At 42.1% G+C, this 23,554-nt stretch overlaps 1 protein-coding gene across 5 annotated transcripts in view; it reads right to left on the bottom strand.

Annotated features, from left to right (window-relative positions):
- Window positions 1-20,831, bottom strand: part of LOC121546039 (inositol 1,4,5-trisphosphate receptor type 3) — a 48,267-nt gene extending 27,436 nt beyond the window's left edge. For all 5 annotated transcript variants that reach the window (XM_045209486.1, XM_041857027.2, XM_041857028.2 and 2 more), the window contains exons 1-9: window positions 20,409-20,831; window positions 9,838-9,908; window positions 8,723-8,844; window positions 8,067-8,153; window positions 1,496-1,654; window positions 1,191-1,289; window positions 832-915; window positions 522-668; window positions 296-391 (exon numbers count right to left, since the gene is read on the bottom strand). In XM_045209486.1, the coding sequence (XP_045065421.1) occupies window positions 296-391; window positions 522-668; window positions 832-915; window positions 1,191-1,289; window positions 1,496-1,654; window positions 8,067-8,153; window positions 8,723-8,844; window positions 9,838-9,908; window positions 20,409-20,500 (957 nt within the window). In that variant the 5' untranslated portion in view covers window positions 20,501-20,831. The remainder of the gene's footprint in view (window positions 1-295; window positions 392-521; window positions 669-831; window positions 916-1,190; window positions 1,290-1,495; window positions 1,655-8,066; window positions 8,154-8,722; window positions 8,845-9,837; window positions 9,909-20,408) is intronic.
- Between the last annotated feature and the right edge of the window lie 2,723 nt (window positions 20,832-23,554).

Here is a 23,554-nt window from a genome sequence, read left to right as displayed (position 1 = left end):
TGCAGTAAAGCCATGGTCCAATAGCCAGTAGTGCAGTAAAGCCATGGTCCAATAACCAGTAGTGCAGTAAAGCCATGGTCCAATAGCCAGTAGTGCAGTAAAGCCATGGTCCAATAGCCAGTAGTGCAGTAAAGCCATGGTCCAATAACCAGTAGTGCAGTAAAGCCATGGTCCAATAGCCAGTAGTGCAGTAAAGCCATGGTCCAATAACCAGTAGTGCAGTAAAGCCATGGTCCAATAGCCAGTAGTGCAGTAAAGCCATGGTCCAATAACCAGTAGTGCAGTCGTGTTTTACCTCAGCTGCCAGGTAGTTCCCTGTGGCAAGGTGTTTAAAACGATACAGAGTGTTCCAGTGTCCAGCCCCTCCTCGACACGGATCATGATGCACCACCTTGGAACAAATCACATCATCAAAACAAACCTCATTCATTCCTGAAACCATTTAGCTACTGTACAACAGAGCATATTGAAACTGTACTGTAACAAAGCCAATAATGTGGTGTGTGTGTGTGTGTACCAACCTCCACTTCCCACAGGGCATTGGAGCTGGTGGCGGAGGTAGCAGACTGGCGCAGGGTGGTGCGGAGGAACACATGCAGCTTGACCTTGTACTCATCACAGGTCAGGAACTTCTCCTGCTCCGCATGGAACAACCGCACTACATCCCCCTTGACCAGACACACCAGGAAAGAGATGCATTCATCTAAAGCTTAAGGTTCTAATGCTATTATTCGTGACAGTGTTAGGGTGTGAAAATGATCAAGAATCAATCACAGTGATAGAAGTTGATAGATGGTATATACACACACACGGACGTTACAGGAGACTTACTCCTTTCAAGACTTCATCCTTATGATCACTGAACATCATGAACAGGTTGATCTTCCAGCTAGTGTTGCAGTTCACAGAGTTCACCTGCAGAGGGACACACACACACACACACAGCTTCAGCATGGCACACCTGCTGCATCTACAGTAGATTAATCTTGGTTAACCCAGAGCTAAAATCTCAATACGCGTAGATCTGTCCACGAGAGATTAAACATTACAGCTATTTTCATTGCTGTCAGTAACAACCGTTTTGCGTGTGTGTGTGAGATCGGAAGTGACGGTCAGAAGCCTCACTCTTCCAGAGAGTTTGCCATGGATGAATCAGACAGTGTGGTTATGGTGACAGAACTCTCCATTACCTCTTTACATCCAGTGTGGTCGGAGAGCTCATAGTTGCTGGCGTGTAGGGGCTGGCCTGCATTCACTGGGTTCAGGATCACCTTGTCTCCCACCACTACCTGCAGAACAACACAGAGGACCAGACTGGTTGAGGTTATGTACCTTGAATTACTGTTTATTCTGACCAATGTCTGTACTCTGTACCCATTATACTAAAAACCTTATGGATGGTGGTTATGGTACTTTTCTTGGTGAAGCTAACATTTAGGTTAGTGTGTATTAATGTAATTTGAGTCTGTACTGTAATACGAGTTAGGTGAGTTACATTGTCTCCGTTGGCCCTTAGCTTCCAGAAGGGTTGGATGAACATCCAGGAGCCCTCATTCCCCGTTCCGTCCAGGGTGACCCGCATGGCATTCTTCTCCAGCAGGGCAGGCAGACGCTTATTCACAGTCAGGAACTTGTTACTCTTCATATGCAGGAGCTGTCAGCCAGGGTACATTACACACAGAAAGACAGGCACACGGGCCACTGTTAAACCTCCACTCACGCACTTTCATATCGTGTCTGTGATAATGTGCTGTTATGGTGGTAGGTTGACATAGATCGAATAGACCACTATCCCATTCAATAAATGGGAACCAGCCAGCCAGGAAGGGAACCACTTAAGTAAGCATGGTTGGAAGACCAAGATGAATAGTACTAAAACCATGTATCAACAGAGAGGATCCCCCAGATGTTGTCATTCAGAGACTATACGGTCTCAGACATTTCAATAAGAGCAAATGAAGGGAAAGTAGCACACCTGTCCTCACTGAAGCTTATTATGGTTAGAAGAGACTAAGGAGAATTATGGTTGCAAACTTCCGGGAACTTTCAATAAATTCCCTGGTTTTCCAGAAATCCTGGTTGGAGGTAGACGGATTTCCTACTTATTCCCTCCCGATTCCGGGAATCCTCCAACCGGGATTTCGGGAAACCAGGGAATTTATTGAAAAATTCACGGAATTTTGCAACCCTAAGGAGATTAAAGGACTGGGGGAAACCTGAGGAAGGGTGAAGGTGTGTCCAACCCTTAGAAGAACTTCAGTAAATCCTCAAAGCTACATTAGACCTTACTCCCTGGAAGATAAAGTGACTCAGCAGGTTAGTTGTGCTGCATTGTATGCTTGCCCTTGTGATAACCCCCAAGGTGTGCTGTGCAAACTTGCTGCACAGCCGTTAACATATTACAGCTATTGATCTCCAGAGAGAGAGAGAGAAACAGACTCCTCCTTTGTCTACAACCCTCCCCTCCCTCCTCAGCCTGTCTGAATCAGAAGGACCTCTACACTACACAGTTGAATCACAAGGAATCATACCTATAATGTCTGCCCGGATCAGCGAAGGCTCTTAACATTGACCCTTCACCTGTACGTCCCACGGTTCTGTAAGTGCATTACATTTAGATCTTATCCAGAGCAACTTACAGTTAGTGCACTCATCTTCAGATGGCTAGGTGGGACAACCACATATCACAGTCATTGTAAGTACATTTTTTCTCAATAAAGTAGCTAATCAGCTAAGTCAGTGCTAGTAGGAAAAGACAGGAGCACAGCCCTCTCTGTTGCAATAAGGCCTAAGAGTCAATATTGACCAGGTACAGGTTCAGTGGAAATCCTGGTGCCTAGACCTCAGTCAATAAATACATTTCTCATAAGATATTGACACTGTACTGTACATTTTCCTGGGAATTATTGACTCTCTTCATTGGGCCTTCAGTGATGAAAACAGGGGTTGGAGATGTCTGATAATGACCATCAACTGTAGCCCATCTATGAAATGAACAAAACTCTAAAATATGTTCAAGTTCAGACAAATGTTCTTGGTTTGATAGACCTGTTGAATTTAAGAACGTTTTGTTTAAGAAACTCAATATCTTGTCTATTTACAACATTAATGTACCCCAATTATGCACTTTTATCTACAAATACTCATACCTCCCAGACAGTTTACCTAAACCCTTAAATGGATTCTTCCAGGTTAATTCTGAAATCCATCTTATATAAACACAAGACACTGCGATAACCTTCACCCTCCCCACATCACAGACAATTCTCTATCAGATACATACGCTGTAATTCTTATATTCACATTGCCAAAACATCATCATCCCTCTAACTTCAAGCGAAGACTAGGGGTCAGCCTGATTAACCAAACTACTCCGTAATCTCCTCCACATAGCCTAATTCTCACACATTTAAACAAAACAAATATATATTTTTTACTGATCAATTCATTTATAATTAGTAGGTTTTGTTATCTGTTTTAACAAACCTTCTTTATTTTTGTACTTGCAAAAGTATTCATCCCTCTTGGTGTTTGTCCTATTTTGTTGCATTACAACCTGTAATTTAAATGGATTTTTATTTGGATTTCATGTAATGGACATACACAAAATAGTCCAAATTGGTGAAGTTAAATGAAAAAAAGTACTTGTTTCAAAACATTCTAAAAAATAAATAATGGAAAAGTAGTGCGTGCATATGTATTCACCCCCTTTGCTATGAAGCCCCTAAATAAGATCTGGTGCAACCAATTACCTTCAGAAGTCACATAATTAGTTAAATAAAGTCCACTTATGTGCAATCTAAGTGTCACATGATCTCAGTGTATATATACACCTGTTCTGAAAGGCCCCAGTGTCTGCAACACCACTAAGCAAGGGGCACCACCAAGCAAGCGGCACCATGAAGACCAAGGAGCTCTCCAAACAGGTCATGGACAAAGTTGTGGAGATGTACAGATCAGGGTTGGGTTATAAAAAAATATCAGAAACTTTGAACATCCCATGGAGCACTATTAAATCCATAATTTAAAAATGGAAAGAATATGGCACCACAACAAACCTGCCAAGAGAGGGCCGTCCACCAAAACTCACAGACCAGGCATTAATCAGAGAGGCAACAAAGAGACCAAAGATAACCCTGAAGGAGCTGCAAAGCTCCACAGCGGAGATTGGAGTATCTGCCCATAGGAACACTTTAAGCCGTACACTCCACAGTGCTGGGCTTTAAGGAAGAGTGGCCAAAAAAAAGCCATTGCTTAAAGAAAAAAATAAGCAAACACGTTTGGTATTCGCCAAAAGGCATGTGGGAGACTCCCCAAACATATGGAAGAAGGTACTCTGGTCAGATGAGACTAAAATTGAGCTTTTTGGCCATCAAGGAAAATGTCTGGCGCAAACCCAACACCTCTCATCATCCCGAGAACACCATCCCCACAGTGAAGCATGGTGGTGGCAGCATCATGCTGTAGGGATGTTTTTCCATCAGCAGGGACTGGGAAACTGGTCAGAATTGAAGGAATGATGGATCGTGCTAAATACAGGGACATTCTTGAGGGAAATCTGTTTCAGTCTTCCAGAGATTTGAGACTGGGACGAAAGGTCACCTTCCAGCAGGACAATGACCCTATATACAGTGGGGGAAAAAAGTATTTAGTCAGCCACCAATTGTGCAAGTTCTCCCACTTAAAAAGATGAGAGAGGCCTGTAATTTTCATCATAGGTACACGTCAACTATGACAGACAAAATGAGAATTTTTTTTCTCCAGAAAATCACATTGTAGGATTTTTTATGAATTTATTTGCAAATTATGGTGGAAAATAAGTATTTGGTCAATAACAAAAGTATCTCAATACTTTGTTATTTACCCTTTGTTGGCAATGACACAGGTCAAACGTTTTCTGTAAGTCTTCACAAGGTTTTCACACACTGTTGCTGGTATTTTGGCCCATTCCTCCATGCAGATCTCCTCTAGAGCAGTGATGTTTTGGGGCTGTCGCTGGGCAACACGGACTTTCAACTCCCTCCAAAGATTTTCTATGGGGTTGAGATCTGGATTTGGCATGGGTCCTCAGATCCTCAAAAAATTCTACAGCTGCACCATCGAGAGCATCCTGACTGGTTGCATCACCGCCTGGTATGGCAACTGCTTGGCCTCTGACCGCAAGGCACTACAGAGGGTAGTGGCGTCGGCCCAGTACATCACTGGGGCAAAGCTCCCTGCCATCCAAGACCTCTATACCAGGCGGTGTCAGAGGAAGGCCCTCAAAATTGTCAAAGACTCCAGCCACCCTAGTCATAGACTGTTCTCTCTGCTACCGCACGGCAAGCGGTACCGGAGTGCCAAGTCTAGGTCCAAAAGACTTCTCAACAGCTTCTACCCACAAGCCATAAGACTCCTGAACAGCTAATCATGGCTACCCGGACTATTTGCACTGCCCCCCCCACCCCATCCTTTTTACGCTGCTGCTACTCTGTTAAGTATTTATGCATAGTCACTTTAACTCTACCCACATGTACATATTACCTCAACTACCTCAACTAGCCGGTGCCCCCGCACATTGACTCTGCACCGTTACCCCCCTGTATATATAGCCTCCCTACTGTCACTTTATTTTACTTCTGCTCTTTGTTTTTTCTCAACACTTTTTTTTTGTTGTTGTTTTATTCTTACTTTTTTTGTTTAAAATAAACGCACTGTTGGTTAAGGGCTGTAAGTAAGCATTTCACTGTAATGTCTGCACTTGTTGTATTCGGCGCATGTGACCAATAAAATTTGATTTGATTTGATCCTTGGGCTTCCAACCTGCACACAGTTTTTTTTTTTTTTTTTTTTAATCTGTATTGTTGTTTATCACTTGTTTTCTTTGGTGCAAATAAATTACAACTAGTACTACACACATGCAGTAAATTAGTCTTTGCTACATATGATTCAACGCACTATTACGTTATGTTGTTTATGACATGGTAGTAAAAAGGCGCATTTCATGTGGAATGCCCAGCGGTAGGGATCACTGAGAAACCGATGCGGTCTGTTCTCTGTCATCACTTAGAATTTCTTTAGAATATGAACACACTTAAGAGGAAAATCTAGGCGGACTTCACCTGTCTATGGCGATGACAACCTGGCACATAGGCTGTCTAAGTTTCCATACAGGGTGACATGCAGAAACAAGCCGTTATGGATCAGCTATTAGGAGTCATGATGATTACTAACTGTAAGTCGCTCTGGATAAGAGCGTCTGCTAAATGACTAAAATGTAAAATGTAAATGAGGAAGCTTGGGTTGCGAAACACCTGACTATCATCACACCAATCCCTGTAACTTGGAGGTCAATAACTCCCATTAGTGAGTGATGCTACCCACAGCTAGCACATTTGGGTCCTTGTTTTTTGGTTTCACATTGGTTGTGGGAATGAAGACATACGTTTCCTGACTGATAAAACTGAACGTTTTTTAAAACATTCTGAGAACAGAAGTGAGGGAGGTTCTGAGAACGTTTTACGCTGGTTCCTTGAAAGTTTTCCTGGGAGGTTTTATTAACGCTCTGAGAACAGAAGTGAGGGAGGTTCTGAGACTTCCTGGTTCCTAACGTTTTCCTGGGAGGTTTTATTAACGCTCTGAGAACAGAAGTGAGGGAGGTTCTGAGAACGTTTTACGCTGGTTCCTTGAACGTTTTCCTGGGAGGTTTTATTAACGCTCTGAGAACAGAAATTATAGGTTATTTAGAGTTATTTTAATAACTTCCTTAAAACTTTCACTGAATGTTTCAATAAGACTTTTTTGAACTCCAAGCACAGATAGGTCACATGGAAATTAATTTGCTTCAGCATTAATCATTCAAACACATTTCTTTTTTTATTGTGACACAGCATCAGTGAGATTCAAACCTATAATCTTCTGTTCTCTATCCGTGGAATTAGTCCACTGCGCCACCAGGATGGAGCTAGCATGCCATGTTTTTTTACGCATACAAAGCTGTTCATTTTAATCTATTCAAACAGACCCCATTTCAAAGGAAACAAGCACTCATTAAGATCTGGTGTAGCCTATTAGTTTGTGTGGCCAACACACAACATGATAGAGGATAGAGAGAATTTTGTTGATACTGAATATATGTTTTTAAATAACGTTCTTTAAACGTTCTCGGAAACGTACAAAAGTTTTGTTAATGTTCTCTGAACAATTTGGACACATTACTTTAAATAGAACCTGTAGGAAACGTTATGCTGAAGTACTGAAATTCCCACAGAAGAATGTTGTTTCTTAACGTTCTCTGAACTATTTGAGAACATTCCCAATGTCAAACCAGTTGGAGAACGTTCCTAGAACATTACTAAAACTGAAATTAAATGTAACCATGTTTGAACTTTTAGGAAACGTTCTGTTAAAGTAAATACTTAGAAAATAATGTTTGTTGTTTAATGTGCTGAGAATGTTCCAAAGCCAAGCAACTATCCTGCATCTTTCCCAGAATGCTGTGGGAAGGTTGTATGCAAAATAACTATAGGACAACCACGCTCTCACCAAGCCCTAAGAAACATATGGTTCTCAGAACGCTATGTGCTAGCTGGGTGCATACTTGCTGAAAGTGATTCAAACACAGGTATTCTGGGACCCCTCCCTGATTGATACTGTGCAGGTGTGCTCAAACCCTTTACCAGACACATACTGATTGGTGATCTGCAGACCCATCACACTGAGAATGTGCAGGTGTGCTCAAGCTTCCCCTCCGGTACAAGACCAGCCATTCATTGATATCGGCCTGATCCCATTACATTACATTTACAGTAATTCCATTCACCAGAGCAGGAAGAGGCATAGGCTGTTGAACACCTGAGTGTCGGCTTATCTCAACAGCAGTGGAGGCTGCTGAGGGGAGGACGGCTCATAATAATGGCTGGAACGGAGCAAATGGAATGGCATCTAACACATAGAAACCATGTGTTTGATATATTTGATACTGTTCCACCAATTCCGCTCCAGCCATTACCACGAGCCCGTCCCCCCCAATTAAGGTGCCACCAACCTCCTGTGCTCAACAGTGCTGCTGGGAACTCAGACCTTACCTGAATGACAGTGCCGTATTTTACTACACCACCGTGGACCTTCTTGTTTTCTGTCTCGTTCTGTTTCTGCTCCAGATTAGAGGCATGCTGTGGAGAACAAGGAAAAGTTGCATCAGTGTCAGTGAAAATCCAGTGTACTGTCTCTAACCTGGTGGTAAGAACCTTGTTGTACGGTCTCTAACCTGGTGGTATGAACACTGTTGTGCTGTCTCTAACCTGGTGGTATGAACCCTGTTGTGCTGTCTCTAACCTGGTGGTATGAACCTTGTTGTGCTGTCTCTAACCTGGTGGTATGAACCTTGTTGTGCTGTCTCTAACCTGGTGGTATGAACCCTGTTGTGCTGTCTCTAACCTGGTGGTATGAACCTTGTTGTACCATCTCTAACCTGGTGGTATGAACCTTGTTGTGCTGTCTCTAACCTGGTGGTATGAACCTTGTTGTGCTGTCTCTAACCTGGTGGTATGAACCTTGTTGTGCTGTCTCTAACCTGGTGGTATGAACCTTGTTGTGCTGTCTCTAACCTGGTGGTATGATCCTTGTTGTACCGTCTCTAACCTGGTGGTATGAACCTTGTTGTGCTGTCTCTAACCTGGTGGTATGATCCTTGTTGTACAGTCTCTAACCTGGTGGTATGAACCTTGTAAGTATCTTTTACCTGTAGTTTCTGAAGTAGTACCACATCAGCGATCTTGTCCTTTTCATGCTTGGCCTGCTTGGCTTTCCAGAACTGTTTCTGTGCAGAGTAGCGGTTCATGGGACACACTTTGAAGAGGCAGTCTGAGACATAATAGTGTGATTAAAGGGTTAAGATTGCTAATAAGGGGACTGGTGAGTATTCAATGTTATAGATGTGTTGGTTTCAAATATTAAAAACCTGTGAAGTATAATATGGGGGGCAGGGGGCTAGTGATGCACTATTTTAACATTACTATGCCAAGATGGCTGCCATTCTCCCGAGCATCTATGTTCTTTATAGCAAAGATGTGCTGTGTCACTGTCTGAGCAAGTATATATCGCTTCCACATAAAATGAATAGTTTGCTTACCATAGTGGACAGTGGATCTGGGCCAATATTGACTCTCCCTATCCTCAGAGGGATATCCTGTTTTTAAAGCAGCCTAATACTAATATTGGAGATAAAGGACTTTATCAGCTGGCTGTCTGTGTGCTCTGCTCTGTGAGTACAGTAGTTGTTATCTGCCACACAGGGCTGGCAGGAAGGTCATAGCGGCACCATAACAGCAAACATCCTTAAAATGCAGGTCGCCCCTCAGTAATATTGAAATGTCTTATTTGATACAGTCGAGGTGTGGCAGGCACTGGAGGCTGTGGCACCTTAATGGGGGACATGCATTTGGTAATGGCTGGAGCGGAATGGTATAAAATACAAACTGTTTAAACTGAGATCCAAGGGTAGGACATCGATGAACCTTTGATCAGAAAGAAATGCTCTGAATGTGATGTCACCCCAGTGATGGAATCGGAGAAAACTGAGTGCGGGTTTTAAAAAATGTGTCTGCTGTCTGATTTGGAGTCTGTTCTCTCTGGTGCCCATATCAGGCCGAGTAGGCAGAGACCTGTACATTCCCCATATGTCATAGTCATGGACACACTTAGTCACAAGCAAACACACAATAACATATTGGCAATCACTCTCACAAATACACAGGGAAGTACGCATGCACACATTTAAATAACACTCCCACAAAGAGAGACACACACACCCACGCACTACGTTGCAGGCCTAAATAATGTCAATACTCATCTGACCTCTGAACTTCTTGGGGGGATTGTCCAGATCCCCTGCAGCTGGCTCTACCACACATCTGTCATCCACCAACCTGGAGAGAAACACAAAACACAGGAGATCAACACTTGCACTGCAGTGTTTGTATACATACCCCTTAAATCCACAGCTTCTTCCCCACACTTCCCCTCTAATCAGGGTGCAATTAATTATCAGGTGAAGCATGGAGGAGGTGGTGTGATGGTGTGGGGGTGCTTTGCTGGTGACACTGTCTGTGATTTATTTAGAATTCAAGGCACACTTAACCAACATGGCTACCACAGCATTCTGCAGCGATACGCCATCCCATCTGGTTTGCGCTTAGTGGGACTCTCATTTGTTTTTCATCAAGACAATGACCCAAAACACACCTCTAGGCTGTGTAAGCGCTATTTGACCAAGAAGGAGAGTGATGGAGTGCTGCATCAGATGACATGGCCTCCACAATCACCCGACCTCAACCCAATTGAGATGGTTTGGGATGAGTTGGACCGCAGAGTGAAGGAAAAATAGCCAACAAGTTCTCAGCATATGTGGGAACTCCTTCAAGACTGTTGGAAAAGCATTCCTCATGAAGCTGGTTGAGAGAATGCCAAGAATGCAAAGCTGTCAAGGCAAATGGTGGCTATTTGAAGAATCTCAAATATAACATATATTTTGATTTGTTTAACACTTTTTTGGTAACTACATGATTCCATATGTGTTATTTCATAGTTTTGACATCTTCACCATTATTCTACAATGTAGAAATGAGTAAAAATTAAGAAAAACCCTTGAATTAGTAGGTGTGTCCAAACTTTTGACTGGTACTGTATACATACATGTTACAGCCTTACTCTAAAATGGATGAAAAAAATCCTCAACAATCTTCACACAATAATGACAAAGTGAAAACATATTTTTATTTTTAAAAATCTGCAGCATTGAAGGTTCCCAATAACACAGTGGCCTCCATCCCTCTTAAATGAAATACGTTTGGAACCACCAAGATGGGAGAACCTTCCAGAAGAACAACCATCTCTGCAGCACTCCACCAATCAGGCTTTTATGGTGGAGTGGCCAGACGGAAGCAACTTCTCAGTGAAAGGCACATGACAGCCCACTTGGAGTTTGCCAAAAGGCACCTACAAGGTGTTCCAAGCTTGTAGCGTCATACCCAAAAAGACTCGAGGCTGTAATCGCCGCCAAAGGTGCTTCAACAAAGTACTGAGTAAAGGGTCTGAATACTTATGTAAATGTCATATGTGAGTTTATTTCTTAAAATAAATTTGCAAACATTTCTAAAAACTGGATGTTGCTTTGTCATTATGGGGTATTGTGTGTAGATTGATGAGATTATTCTTTTTTAAATCAAAATGTGGAAAAAGTCAAGGGGGTCTGAATACTTTCCGAATGCACTGTATATCAAAATAATCTTGTATACGTTAATTCCAAAAGTTAAAATCACATTGAATGATATTCATTATCTATGTGAATTAATAAAATGACCCTAAAGTTGAAAATAGTTTTTTTTGTTTTTATAAAGACCTCAATTCCTGAGTTGTGAGTGATTAATGTGCAATGCAAATGACCCGGGGAGCACTCCAGACTCTAGCCAAAGCAATGAACCCACAATAGATAGAAAATACCTCACCTGGCTGCTAGGTAACTCCCATTGATTATGTGAAGGAGGGGGACATAGAGACATAAACCAGAGACAACCCTCTGCACGCAAACATCATTGTACAGACTGATGGTAAAGATGTAGGATTAGCTTGTAGGATTACCTTTCAGGCAGTGTCTTCAAGATACATGAACCCTTTTTGCATATTTCCACTGCATTGTGTGAACTGTGAGCCTGTCTTGTGTTTGTCATATCTACCATGGAAATATCACCTCAGCATGTTGTTTCAGACAACTTTGGGTAATGGCTTCTATGGGCACTCTAACGCTGAGCAGCCCAAAGCATTCAGAGTACTTTAAGAAGCTTTGTAGTGACGTCATCCTGCAGTATAATAGGCTATAGATTACAACCTACAGTGCCTTCAGAAAAAGTTCACACCCCTTGACTTTTTCTACATTCTGTTGTGTTACAGCCGGAATTTAAAATTGATTAAAATGTAGATTGTATCACTGATCTACACACAACACCCCATAATGTCAAAGTGGAATTATGGTTTTAGATTTTTTTTTTTTTACAAATTAATATATAAATGACAAGCAGAAGTGTCTTGAGTCAATAAGTATTCAACCTCTTTGTTATGGCAAGCCTAAATAACTTCAGGAGTAAAAACATGCTTAGACAATAAGTTGCATAGACTAACTCTGTGTGTAATAACGGTGTTTAACGTAATTTTTGAATGACTACCCCATCTCTGTACCCCACACATACAATTATCTGTAAGGTCCTTCAGTCGAGCAGTGAATTTTAAGCACAGATTAAACGACAAAGACAGAGAGGTTTTCGAATGCCTCGCAAAGAATGCCTCCTATTGGTAGATGGGTAAGAAACAACAAAGAAGCAGACACTGAATATCCCTTTGAGCATGGTATTATTACATTTTGGGTGGTGTATCAATACACCCAGTCACTACAAAGATACAGGTGTCCTTCCTAACTCAGTTGCCGGAGAGGAAGGAAACCGCTCAGGGATTTCACCATGAGGCCAATGGTGATTTTAAACCAGTTACAGAATGAAATGGCTGTGATAGGAGAAAACTGAGGATGGATCAACAACATTGTAGTTACTCCATAATACTAACCTAAATGACAGAGTGAAAAGAAGGAAGCCTGTACAGAATAAAAATATTCAAAAACATGCATCTTGTTTGCAACGAGTCACTAAAGTAATACTGAAAGAAATGTGGCAAAGAAATTAACTTTTTGTCCTGAATACAAAGCATTATGTTTGGGGCAAATACAACACAACACATCACTGAGTACCACAAGCATGGTGGTGGTAGTGGCTGCATCATGTTATGGGTATGCTTGTCATTGGCAAGGACTAGGGAGTTTTTTTGGATAAAAATAAAATAAATAGAGCTAAGCACACACAAAATCCTAGAGGACACTGGGAGACAAATCCACCTTTCAGCAAGACAATAACCTAAAACGCAAGGCCAAATATACACTGGAGTTACTTACCAAGACGACATTGAATGTTCCTGAGAGGCCTAGTTACAGTTTTGACTTAAAATCGGCTTGGAAATCTATGGAAAGACTTGAAAATGGCTGTCTAGCAGTGATCAACAACCAACTTGATAGAGCTTGAATAATTTTTAAAAGAATAATGGGCAAATATTGCACAATCCAGGTTTGCAAACCTCCTTAGAGACAACCAGAAAGACTCACAGCTGTAATCGCTGCCAAAGGTGATTCTAACATGTATTGACTCAGGGGGTTGAATACTTATCTATCTACAGTGCATTCGGAAAGTATTCAGACCCCTTGACCTTTTCAACATTTTGTTAGGTTACAGCATTATTCTTAGGGGTGTAACGATTCGTTTTAACAACGATTCGATTTGTATCACGATTCGTGGTTGTCGATACGATTCAAGGACGATATTGGTTCATTTAGAACGATACGATCCGAAACGATTCAGTGACTTGAAATCGATTCAGTAACCTTTTAGCCAAAAATTCAACCAGTGTGACTGAAATAAATACCTGGATACTGGACAGTGCAGGTGAAGTTTCCTAGATTCCTGTTTCTTGTAAGGACCGCAATGGTGGCTTGATAATTTCTCGCTCGTCGGCTTCTCCTCTGTCGTCCGCCATGCTATGTTTTGTTGTCTTGGCGCCTTTGCGCTGCTGCTGGCGCGATGACGTCACGGATAGGCAGACTGAATCGAGTAATGTTTAAAGCCTTTATCATTAAAAGTGCTAAGAAAAAACATCCATATAAACAGGGGTGCACATACCTTTTTCAGTGAGTTACTCAGGTGAGTACCAGCAGATGGTGTCTGGTACTCACCCCATATGTAGCGTGGTCTTAATAAGTACAGTCTTCCTCACTGTCCTCTTCAGTGTCGCCCCCCACTGTCCTCTGCTTCAGCTTCCTGCATGGTAGATGAAGATGCTGCAGATACACCTCCCTGTCCTTGGTTGAGCCTCCGATTAGCTGTCTCCATCCACAGGTCAACAGCAAGCTTTGGGTCAAATGTCTCTGTGGTCTGCTTTGACAGGTGAATGTGCATCAGGGCTGAGAGACAGGCATGTGACAGACAAGATCTGTACTTGGTTTTTATTATGTTGAGATGTGAGAATCCCCTCTCACAAGCTGCACTGCTTAAAGGCAGTGTAAGAGACAGCTTAACCACCTTGTTGATGTTGGAATAAGCATCTGGGTTACTTGTACTTACTATTTGGACCAAGTCATACACAGAAGAGGCTCCCAGGCGTTTTCCTGCCTGCTTTAAGCGCATCCATTCTGTCACAGTGGTATCTTTGTCAAGTTGCAAGGTGGCCTCATATTTCTTGAGAATGCTGCAAACTGTTGTGTTTCCAAAACTGTGGAGGTCTTGCATTTCCTGAGGCCATGTTGAAGGATCAAATACTAAGAAATGATCACATGACTTGAGGGAGTCATATCTGATTTCAAACTCTTCAATTAACCCCCTGAGTAAGTGTGTCTTGTCTCTGTCAGCATCAGCATTGGAAACAGTGTGTGCCCTGTGGCTTTCACCATCAAGCAGAAGTGTGAACTGTCCAATGGCCACCATGAGTTCATCCTTACATTCTCCAATGGTCAGCTTTTCCTTCTGAAACCTAATGGATGTGGTCTTCAAAATGTTGCAAATGTCAAGCATGTTTGACAGAAAGCACTGAAAACGCTCTGTGCAGATATGCTGCAAGTCACTTATCACTCGTAACCAGTTGCATTTTAATGGCTGGCAATAGTCTTGATATTTAACAGTGTTTCATGCCTCCATGCAGACCATCTGGTATTATGAAACTTACCCAGTTCCACAAAGGAGATCCCATTTTCTTCACATAACTTTATTCAGTGCAGCAGTTTTTTTTGCTCCACCTTTTTGTAAATAAAACTGCAGCAGCTTGACCACAGAGCGATGAAATGTCTCACAGTAAGGAACGTTGCGATCAGCTGATTTCGCGCAATTCTCCAGTGTGTGTGCGGTGCACAGAATGTGCACAAGGGAGTCTCCAACCGCAGCATGTTGCCGGAGTTTTGGCACAACGCCGTTGTAGATACCTACGTTGACAGCAGCCCCGTCTGTGCACACAGCGACCAACTTTGTTGTCCAGTCATCCAAGCCTGTGTCCTGGAAAAGTCTCACAAGTCCGTCTGTTATGGCCTGTGCGGTTCGGTCAGCACCCAATTCAATCAGTCCAATAAAGTCCGAAGTAAACTCTCCGTTGCTGGACACAGACACAATGTAAACTATTTCCTGCTCAGTTTTTGTGATGTCCTCAGATCCATCAAAAAGCAGCCCCCAAAATTCAGCAGACTTCAACTTGGCTCGTAACTCCCCGCTGATGGTGTGAGCGATGCTCTGCATGATCCGTGTGCCCCCTTCACGTGAATGATATGCACCTCCGACATTTACTCCTAGCCGCTTCAGTAAAGGAACATCCTCAGAATAGGAAGACATGGGACGTGCGTGTTTAGCTTTATGGAAAGAGAAAAATATTAAACAGAGCTTGCCGCTGTTCTTCATTCAGCTTGTCTCGCCATCTGGCAAGTGGGCGACTGGACATTTATTATCGGCTAGCTTTTAGCAATGGCTTGCGCCACATTCGTGTGCTCCTTGCTCTTTTCATGTTTGTCAAATAAAGGATGGTTGAAATTCTTTGAGCCTTTATAAAATGCACCTGTTTTGTCTGCTAGATGTGGATTTGAGCGGCAAATCTTGCACCACATTTCAGTGCGCTCATCGTTAGCTTCAAGCCACTGCACATCTTGGAGCCACTTTTCCGAAAAAAGTATTTTCTTCGGCTCTGGCTCCAGTTGGCGTTTCTTTGTAGGTGGCGAAACGCCAAAGAAGCTGCTTAATGTCTGTTGCTTTTTGGACATCCCTGACAGTAGTTGACAAGCAACATGTCATGTGTAAGGTTAGATGAGAAGATCGGTCAAGTACGCAAAGGCGCGTAGTAACACAAGTGGCATTACGCATTCCTGATTTTTGTCGCGCTTGCGTATCTGCGTACCAGTTATGTGCACCCCTGCATATAAAGTCTGACGTGCTTAAATCCAATGGGTTATTTCCTAGTATCGATACAATCGATTTATTACATTTTAAAACGATGTTAGATCGATATATGTTGTCCAAAAGGCCAACTCGCCGAGCACAAATCGATGTAGTTGGATCATAGGAATATAAATCGATACATCGATGTAGTAGATGGATCGTTACACCCCTAATTATTCTAAAATTGATTAAATTGTTTTTTTCCCCTCATCAATCTACACCTGTATTTGGGGAGTTTCCATTCTGCAGATCCTCTCAAGCTCTGTCAGGTTGGATGGGGAGCGTCGCTACACAGCTATTTTCAGATCTCTCCAGAGATGTTAGATCGGGTTCAAGTCTGGGCTCTGGCTGGGCCACTCAAGGACATTCAGAGACTTGTCCTGAAGCCACTCCTACGTTGTCTTGGCTGTGTGCTTAGGGTCGTTGTCCTTTTGGAAGATGAACCTTCACCCCAGTCTTAAGGTCCTGAGCGCTCTGGAGCAGGTTTTCATCAAGGATCTCTGTACTTTGCTCCATTCATCTCATCCCAGGCTGTGTCACAGCCGGCCGTGACCGGGAGCTCCATAGGATGTCGCACAATTGGCCTAGTATCGTCCGGGTTAGGGGAGGGTTTGGCCGGGGGGCATTCCATGGCTCATCGCGCTCTAGCGACGGGCCGGGCGCCTGCAAGCTGACTTTGGTCATCAGGCGGACTGTGTTTCCTCCGACACATTGGTGCGGCTGGCTTCTGGGTTAAGCAAGCAGTGTTAAAAAGTAGCGCGGCTTGGCGCATGTCTCAACCTTCGTCTCTCCCGAGCTCGTTGGGGAGTTGCAGCGATGAGACAAGATCGTAACTAGATTGGCAATTGGATATCACGAAACAGTGGAGAAAAATTGGGTAAAATATGTTTTAAAAACTGTCAGGTCCCTGCTGATTTCATTCATAACACAGATCTGCACTGTGTTCTCGTGTAAATAACTCAACAGGTACCGACACATATGCCGTCAAAATATTTACAAATCATTTGTCCTGCTTCTTCTGTCATTACAGGCATCATGTGTTATACAGTAAGTGAGACTTAAAGCAGCTTTAGATATTTTGCTCTGAAGTATGAAACATGTATGCACTCACTAACTGTAAGTCGCTCTGGATAAGAGCATCTGCTAAGTAAATGTAAGTGCAGCATCCATGTTTTAAATACAAGTATTAAATATAAGTGCGGAATGTATTATAATTATTAGTAGTAGCACATTACAGAGTCACATTACCGAGTCACATTATGTGGCTTCTTACAACTTAGATGTAACTTAATTCTGAAATAATATTTTATTCTGTAAGGTGTTACGAGCTTCGAGGCAACCCCTGTGTAAACAATACAAACTTTCTCTGGATGGAGACCTGATGTGAACCTAAAAAAAGTACATCACAGTGTGCTTCCTTTTACTAGTGACAGTCAAGACACTTGCTAAAAGCTATTTGACATACTGAGCTGGAACATTCTAATAGGCCCTATGTTGTCAGACAGTCAAAATGTGTGTCCTGTCCTCGACAGAGAGATTTCACATGAGTTACCCGCTGCGCCATCCCTTGTTGTGACTGATTACAGCCGTCATTCCCAGTGTTTGAATTTATGCAAACTAAGCCTACGACCCCATTCTGATTTTAAAAGACATGCTATTGTACAGTCCTCATCTGCCCCTGTGTTATAGGCTACTATCCACTTCCCCATCGTTCCTTCAGAAGGAAGCAATTGTGTCTCTCCACAGATGATAATTTAAACATTAACTAGATATTGTTACAAATATGACTCAGCCAGACACTTGTAGGCTACTTTGCGATAGTGGATTTGAACAGTGTGAAGTGAATAAACTAAAGTGTGGCTAAGAGGTGACTCAAGAAGCTGTTTGAACAACCCTGGAGCTGTCTCAGTGGCTGACTGGACAGGGCTGCACTCTTTGTTTGTCCCCATAGGAGAACCCTTTTTGGTTCCAGGATGAACAATGTGATGGTGAAAAAGTTTCTACTCAGAACTTTTTAATTGGTGAAAAATGTTCCACGTAGAACTTTGTATTAGTGAAAGTGTTCCACTTGGAACCATAAATAGTTATTTTCAAAGGGTTCTCCCATGGGGACAATTGAAGAACCCTTTATGGTTTCATATACAAAAAAAAAAATTATGCACGCATGACTGTAAGTCGCTTTGGATAAAAGCGTCTGCTAAATGGCATATTATTATTATTATTATTATTATTATGGTTTCAGGTAGCACCTTCTTTTCTAAAAAAAGCTTTGTGGGCGGGCAGCAGAGGCATCGTGCCCATAGGGGGCACAGGGGCAAGTGCGTCCTCAGATTTGTCTTGTAAATAAACAATTAAAATAAATACTTGTTGTTGTTGTTTCTCTGTAAAACTACTAACAACCTAGCAATTTTATGAAGTTGACTTTAGCTAGCCCAGATAGGGAACCTATCTCCCAGCCTCATAACTACCAAGAAGCCATTTCAGGCTATCAATCACGTTAAAGTAGCTAAGTTGTCTAACTATCTTAGCTGGCATGCCTGCTGGCAAGGCTGGTAGACTTTAGAAAAGCAAGCAATAACTAAATGTACTGAATAAGACTCACATTCCTTCTCAATATTTTACCCAGATTTTGGCAGAGAACCATATTTTGTTTCTTTAAAAAAGAAACATATATATTTTTTTTACATAGAATTAAGCATAATGATTATGGTCTAGATTGCAGGAAAAAGCAGTTTCTGGTTTTGAAAAATAAAATTATTCTCCAACTTCCGGACGGGGGGGCCTAGCCCCACTCCGGACCACCCCCAGCCATCCTCACATACTTTGTGCCCCCTCACATTTTTGTGGTGCCTGACGCCCCTGGCGGGCAGCTCCAAGTGAGCACAAAGGGCACCAGAACACATAGAATGCTGCTCCTTCTCAGGCAGCAACTGGAGAAACCACAGGAAGCAATATGAATAGAGAGCATTTGAATACATTGCAAATGGCAACGTATGCCCTACATAGTGCACTACTTTTGACCGGAGCCCAATGGGCCCCGGTCAAAAGTAGTGCACTTAATAGCGAATAGGGTGCCATTTGAGACAGATATCCCATTGGGCTCTGGTCAAGTCCCAGGTGACGAGAGCACCACTCCTTAGGAAATCTCCAAAGGACACACTGGAATCATTTCCTGATCCTGCCATAATCCCTTCTCAGGCAAACAATAGAGTGTGGGGGGGCTGCAGTGTATATGTGAACATAAACAACAACATAGAATACTGCCAGGGGAATATATCCAGGGACAAAGTTGTAAAATAGTGCAGCCATGTTTTCACGCCTTTCACTAACAGAGAAAGGTCAGTATTAAACCAATAATGTCTATGACCTTTTTTCAAGGACATGTTTCTGACTAGAGGAAATGCACCGCTACTTTAGACATATACCTGCACAAAATCAGGTGAAACGACCCTATTCATCAACGACGACGTAGGCCTAGTGCAACCCTTCTGTCTAATGCCTTGCGTTGTGAAATACAGCTTAAAGCGGGGCTCTCCAACCCTGTTCCTGGAGAGCTACTGTCCTGTAGGTTTTCGTTCCAACCCTAATCTAACAATTAGCTGGTTGATAAGATGAATCAGGTTAGTAGTTACAACTGGGGTTGGAGTGAAAACCTACAGGAGGGTAGCTCTCCAGGAACAGGGTTGGAGAGCCCTGGCTTAAAGGATTAGTTTCACTATTTTACAACTTGATGTTTGATGGTTCCTCACCCTGAAAGTAATCCATGGTTCAATTCTCTGACTAGCCATTACAAACTTCAGCTAACTTTAGCCACTGCTAGCTAAAAATCTATGGAACATAAAGTTGTAAAATAGTGAACTACTCCTTTAATGAACTCACTGAACACAACAATTGCACTATCTTTACTAGATAACAGATGTTTCCATATGGGTATGCTTGACTATCTAGATATCAGACTCCATGGCACACTTTGCCATAGTGAGACTGGGTATAACTGAGTTTGTCATCAGCTGATGAAATAAACAATTGTCTCTCCGAGAGACACTAAAACTCAGAAGCAATGATCTCATGACTGGAATTGTTATAATAGCTTACTGTGCTGTGTAACATTAACTACATAAATACATGAAGCCTAAATCACGGATTCGTGGAGTTTTGTCTCGCTCTGTAAAGTTAATTCACTACGCAGAGCGCAAAACTTGACACAGAGGCTACAAGAAGTGAAGGAGATAAGAGTCTCGATTCGAAGTCGGCGTGTGGACAACTGATGGGTTAACATTAAGATATCATCTGTCAAAATGACAAGACTGTAAACGTATAACCACAGGCAAGGTAAAGTGTTTGTAGGGACATGCACATACTTACCCAAGTGTACTTATAAAACCATTGACAGAGCCCTCCGCGTAAAGGGAAACGATGTCCCCAATGTGCAAAAAGCTGGACATTGAATCCGACATATTCAGTGTCTTTCCCGTTGACAATTATCAACTGAAATACAAACTTGATCCTCTTCTGTATTCTCCACTTGACTGCTGCAACTTCTTGAAGCGCTACTCGTATCTGATCTCGCTCTTCCTCCTCGTGCACTGAGGGTTAAGAACCATCATTCGAACTAATGTAGTTAATTAAAATGATAGTTTTCATTGTTTAATTAAATAAAGTTAAAATTGAAAATGAGCAATGACAAACCGATGTTAATGGAAGCAGAGAAAGTCAAAATGTGTCAATGAAGTCCTCATGTTGACACTGCACCTGAAGACAGACAGCATTGGAACCAGGAAGTGTGTTATCTCGATAACTCCTCAGTTATCTGTTCTTGGTTCAGTTATCTTCTCAGTTGCCTGTTTTGACTAGAAAGTACAAGAGAAAGATCCACACGCCCCTTTATACCCTCTCTTGCCTACCTACATTAATGCACTGAGAATTGGTACAAATTATGATAGTAGGCTCCAGTGCACAGGTTTTTATTCAGTGAACAAACATTATTAGGTCTATCTGCTCGTTATAGAGTAAATAAAAGTCAGATTATTTAAATGGTTTCAATAAACCATCATTTAAACTATATTAACAAATAAACCATCATTTAAACTATATAAACTAATAAACCATAATTAAGAGATAGAGTTGACATTTAGTTGATTGAGTTTACTATGAACATATTTATTTGTAGAGGGTTTTAAGTTCAAAAGTTGATCACCGCTGCACTACTGTCTATGAGTGGGATTCAGAAGATTCCTTTTTCATTTTCTCTTTTATACAAGCTATAGTGACTAGTTCCCCGTTTAACTGGAATTATATAAGAGGAGCCTCTACTTCTGAATATGTTGCCGTACACTGCTGGAGTTTAACTAGGCCTATTTCAGACGTCACTCTCTCACCATAGTTTACCATCTAGGGTTCTCGCTTACTACATCCTCAGAGTTTTGGCCTTTCTAAAAGCTTGAGTTTAAAGTATTGAACAACATTTAGGAAGCTTTGTAGCAAACAAATACAGCCATGTTTTTTTTTTCCGCCCACTATTGACAACTCATAGTGGCAGGCGCGTCATGATCAGCCTTTGGCCTGGACTTCCTGTGCAGTCAAGGGGTGATCCAGGTTGAGGCTGAGCCAAGCTGTTACTGTAGGAGAGAGGTCTTGCTGCTTTCCTCACACAATACAATATGTACTGTAGGCCAATCGAAATATAGCCTCTCTTTCATGGTTTTCTAGAGATTTTCTAATCCAAGTTTATCATTTTAAAAGGCTAATTGATCATTAGAAAACCCTTTTGCAATTATGTTAGCACAGCTGAAAACTGTTGTGCTGATTAAAGAAGCAATAAAACTGGCCTTCTTGAGACTAATTGAGTATCTGGAGCATCGGCAATTGTGGGTTCGATTACAGGCTCAAAATGGCTAGAAACAAATAACTTTCTTCTGAAACTCGTCAGTCTATTCTTGTTCTGAGAAATGAAGGCCATTCCATGCGAGAAATTGCCAAAAAACTGAAGATCTCGTACAACACTGTGTACAACTCCCTTCAGACTGGCCAATAAAAAGAAAAAATTAAGATGGGCAGTCTGAGATATGGCTTTTTCTTTGCAACTCTTCCTAGAAGGTCAGCATCCCGGAGTCGCCTCTTCACTGTTGATGTTGAGACCAGTGTTTTGCGGGTACTATTTAATGAAGCTGCCAGTTGAGGACCTGTGAGGCTCCTGTTTCTCAAACTAGACACTCCAATGTATTTGTCCTCTTGCTCAGTTGTGCACCGAGGCCTCCCACTCCTCTTTCTATTCTGGTTAGAGCCAGGTTGCGCTGCTCTGTGAAGGGAGTAGTACACAGCGTTGTACGAGATCTTCAGTTTCTTGCATGGAATAGCCTTCATTTCTCAGAACAATAATAGACTGACGAGTTTCAGAAGAAAGTTATTTGTTTCTGGCCATTTTGAGCCTGTAATCGAATCCGCAATTGCTGATGCTCCAGATACTCAACTAGTCTCAAGAAGGCCAGCTTTATTGCTTCTTTAATCAGCACAACAGTTTTCAGCTGTGCTAACATAATTGCAAAAGGGTTTTCTAATGATCAATTAGCCTTTTAAAAATATGAACTTGGATTAGCAAACACAACATGCCATTGGAACACAGGACTGATGGTTGCTGATAATGGGCCTCTGTACGCCTATGTAGATATTCCATAAAAAATCAGCCGTTTCCAGCTACAATAGCCATTTACAACATTAACAATGTCTACACTGTATTTCTGATCAATTTGATGTTATTTTAATGGACAAAAAAAGTGCTTTTCTTTCGAAAACAAGGACATTTCTAAGTGACCCCAAACTTTTGAATGGTAGTGTGTGTGTGTGTGTGTGTGTATATATATATATATATATATATATATTAACCTTTATTTAACTAGGCAGGTCAGTTAAGAGCAAATTCTTATTTACAGTGACGGCCTACCAAAAGGCCTCCTGCGGGGACGGGGGCTGGGATTAAACATTTAAATATAGGACAAAACACATATCACGACAAGAGAGACACCACAACACTACATAAAGAGAGACCTAAGACAACAACATAGCATGGCAGCAACACATGACAACACAGCATGGTAGCAACACCACATGACAACAACATGGCAGCAGCACAACATGGGAGCAGCACAAAACATGGTTCACCTGATATCAAGAACCTTGTAAAGGCCACTAAAATGTGCAGTTTTGTCACACAACGCCACAGATGTCTCAAGTTTTGAGGGAGCGTGCAATTGGCATGCTGACTGCAGGAATGTCCACCAGAGCTGTTGCCAGATAATTGAATGTTAATTTCTCTACCATAATCCGCCTCCAACGTTGTTTTAGAGAATTTGGCAGTCCGTCCAACTGGCCTCACAACCGTAGAACACGTGTATGGCGAAGTGTGGGTGAGAGGTTCGCTGATGTCAACGTTGTAAACAGAGTTCCCCATGGTGGCAGTGGGGTTATGCTATGGGCAGGCATAAACTACGGACACAATTGCATTTTATCGATGG

Source organism: Coregonus clupeaformis, chromosome 30, assembly GCF_020615455.1.
Source record: "Coregonus clupeaformis isolate EN_2021a chromosome 30, ASM2061545v1, whole genome shotgun sequence".
In the NCBI taxonomy this organism is placed as follows: Eukaryota; Metazoa; Chordata; class Actinopteri; order Salmoniformes; family Salmonidae; genus Coregonus; species Coregonus clupeaformis.
Note: the sequence above shows the minus strand (reverse complement) of the source record. Positions and strands in the feature narration are given on the sequence as shown.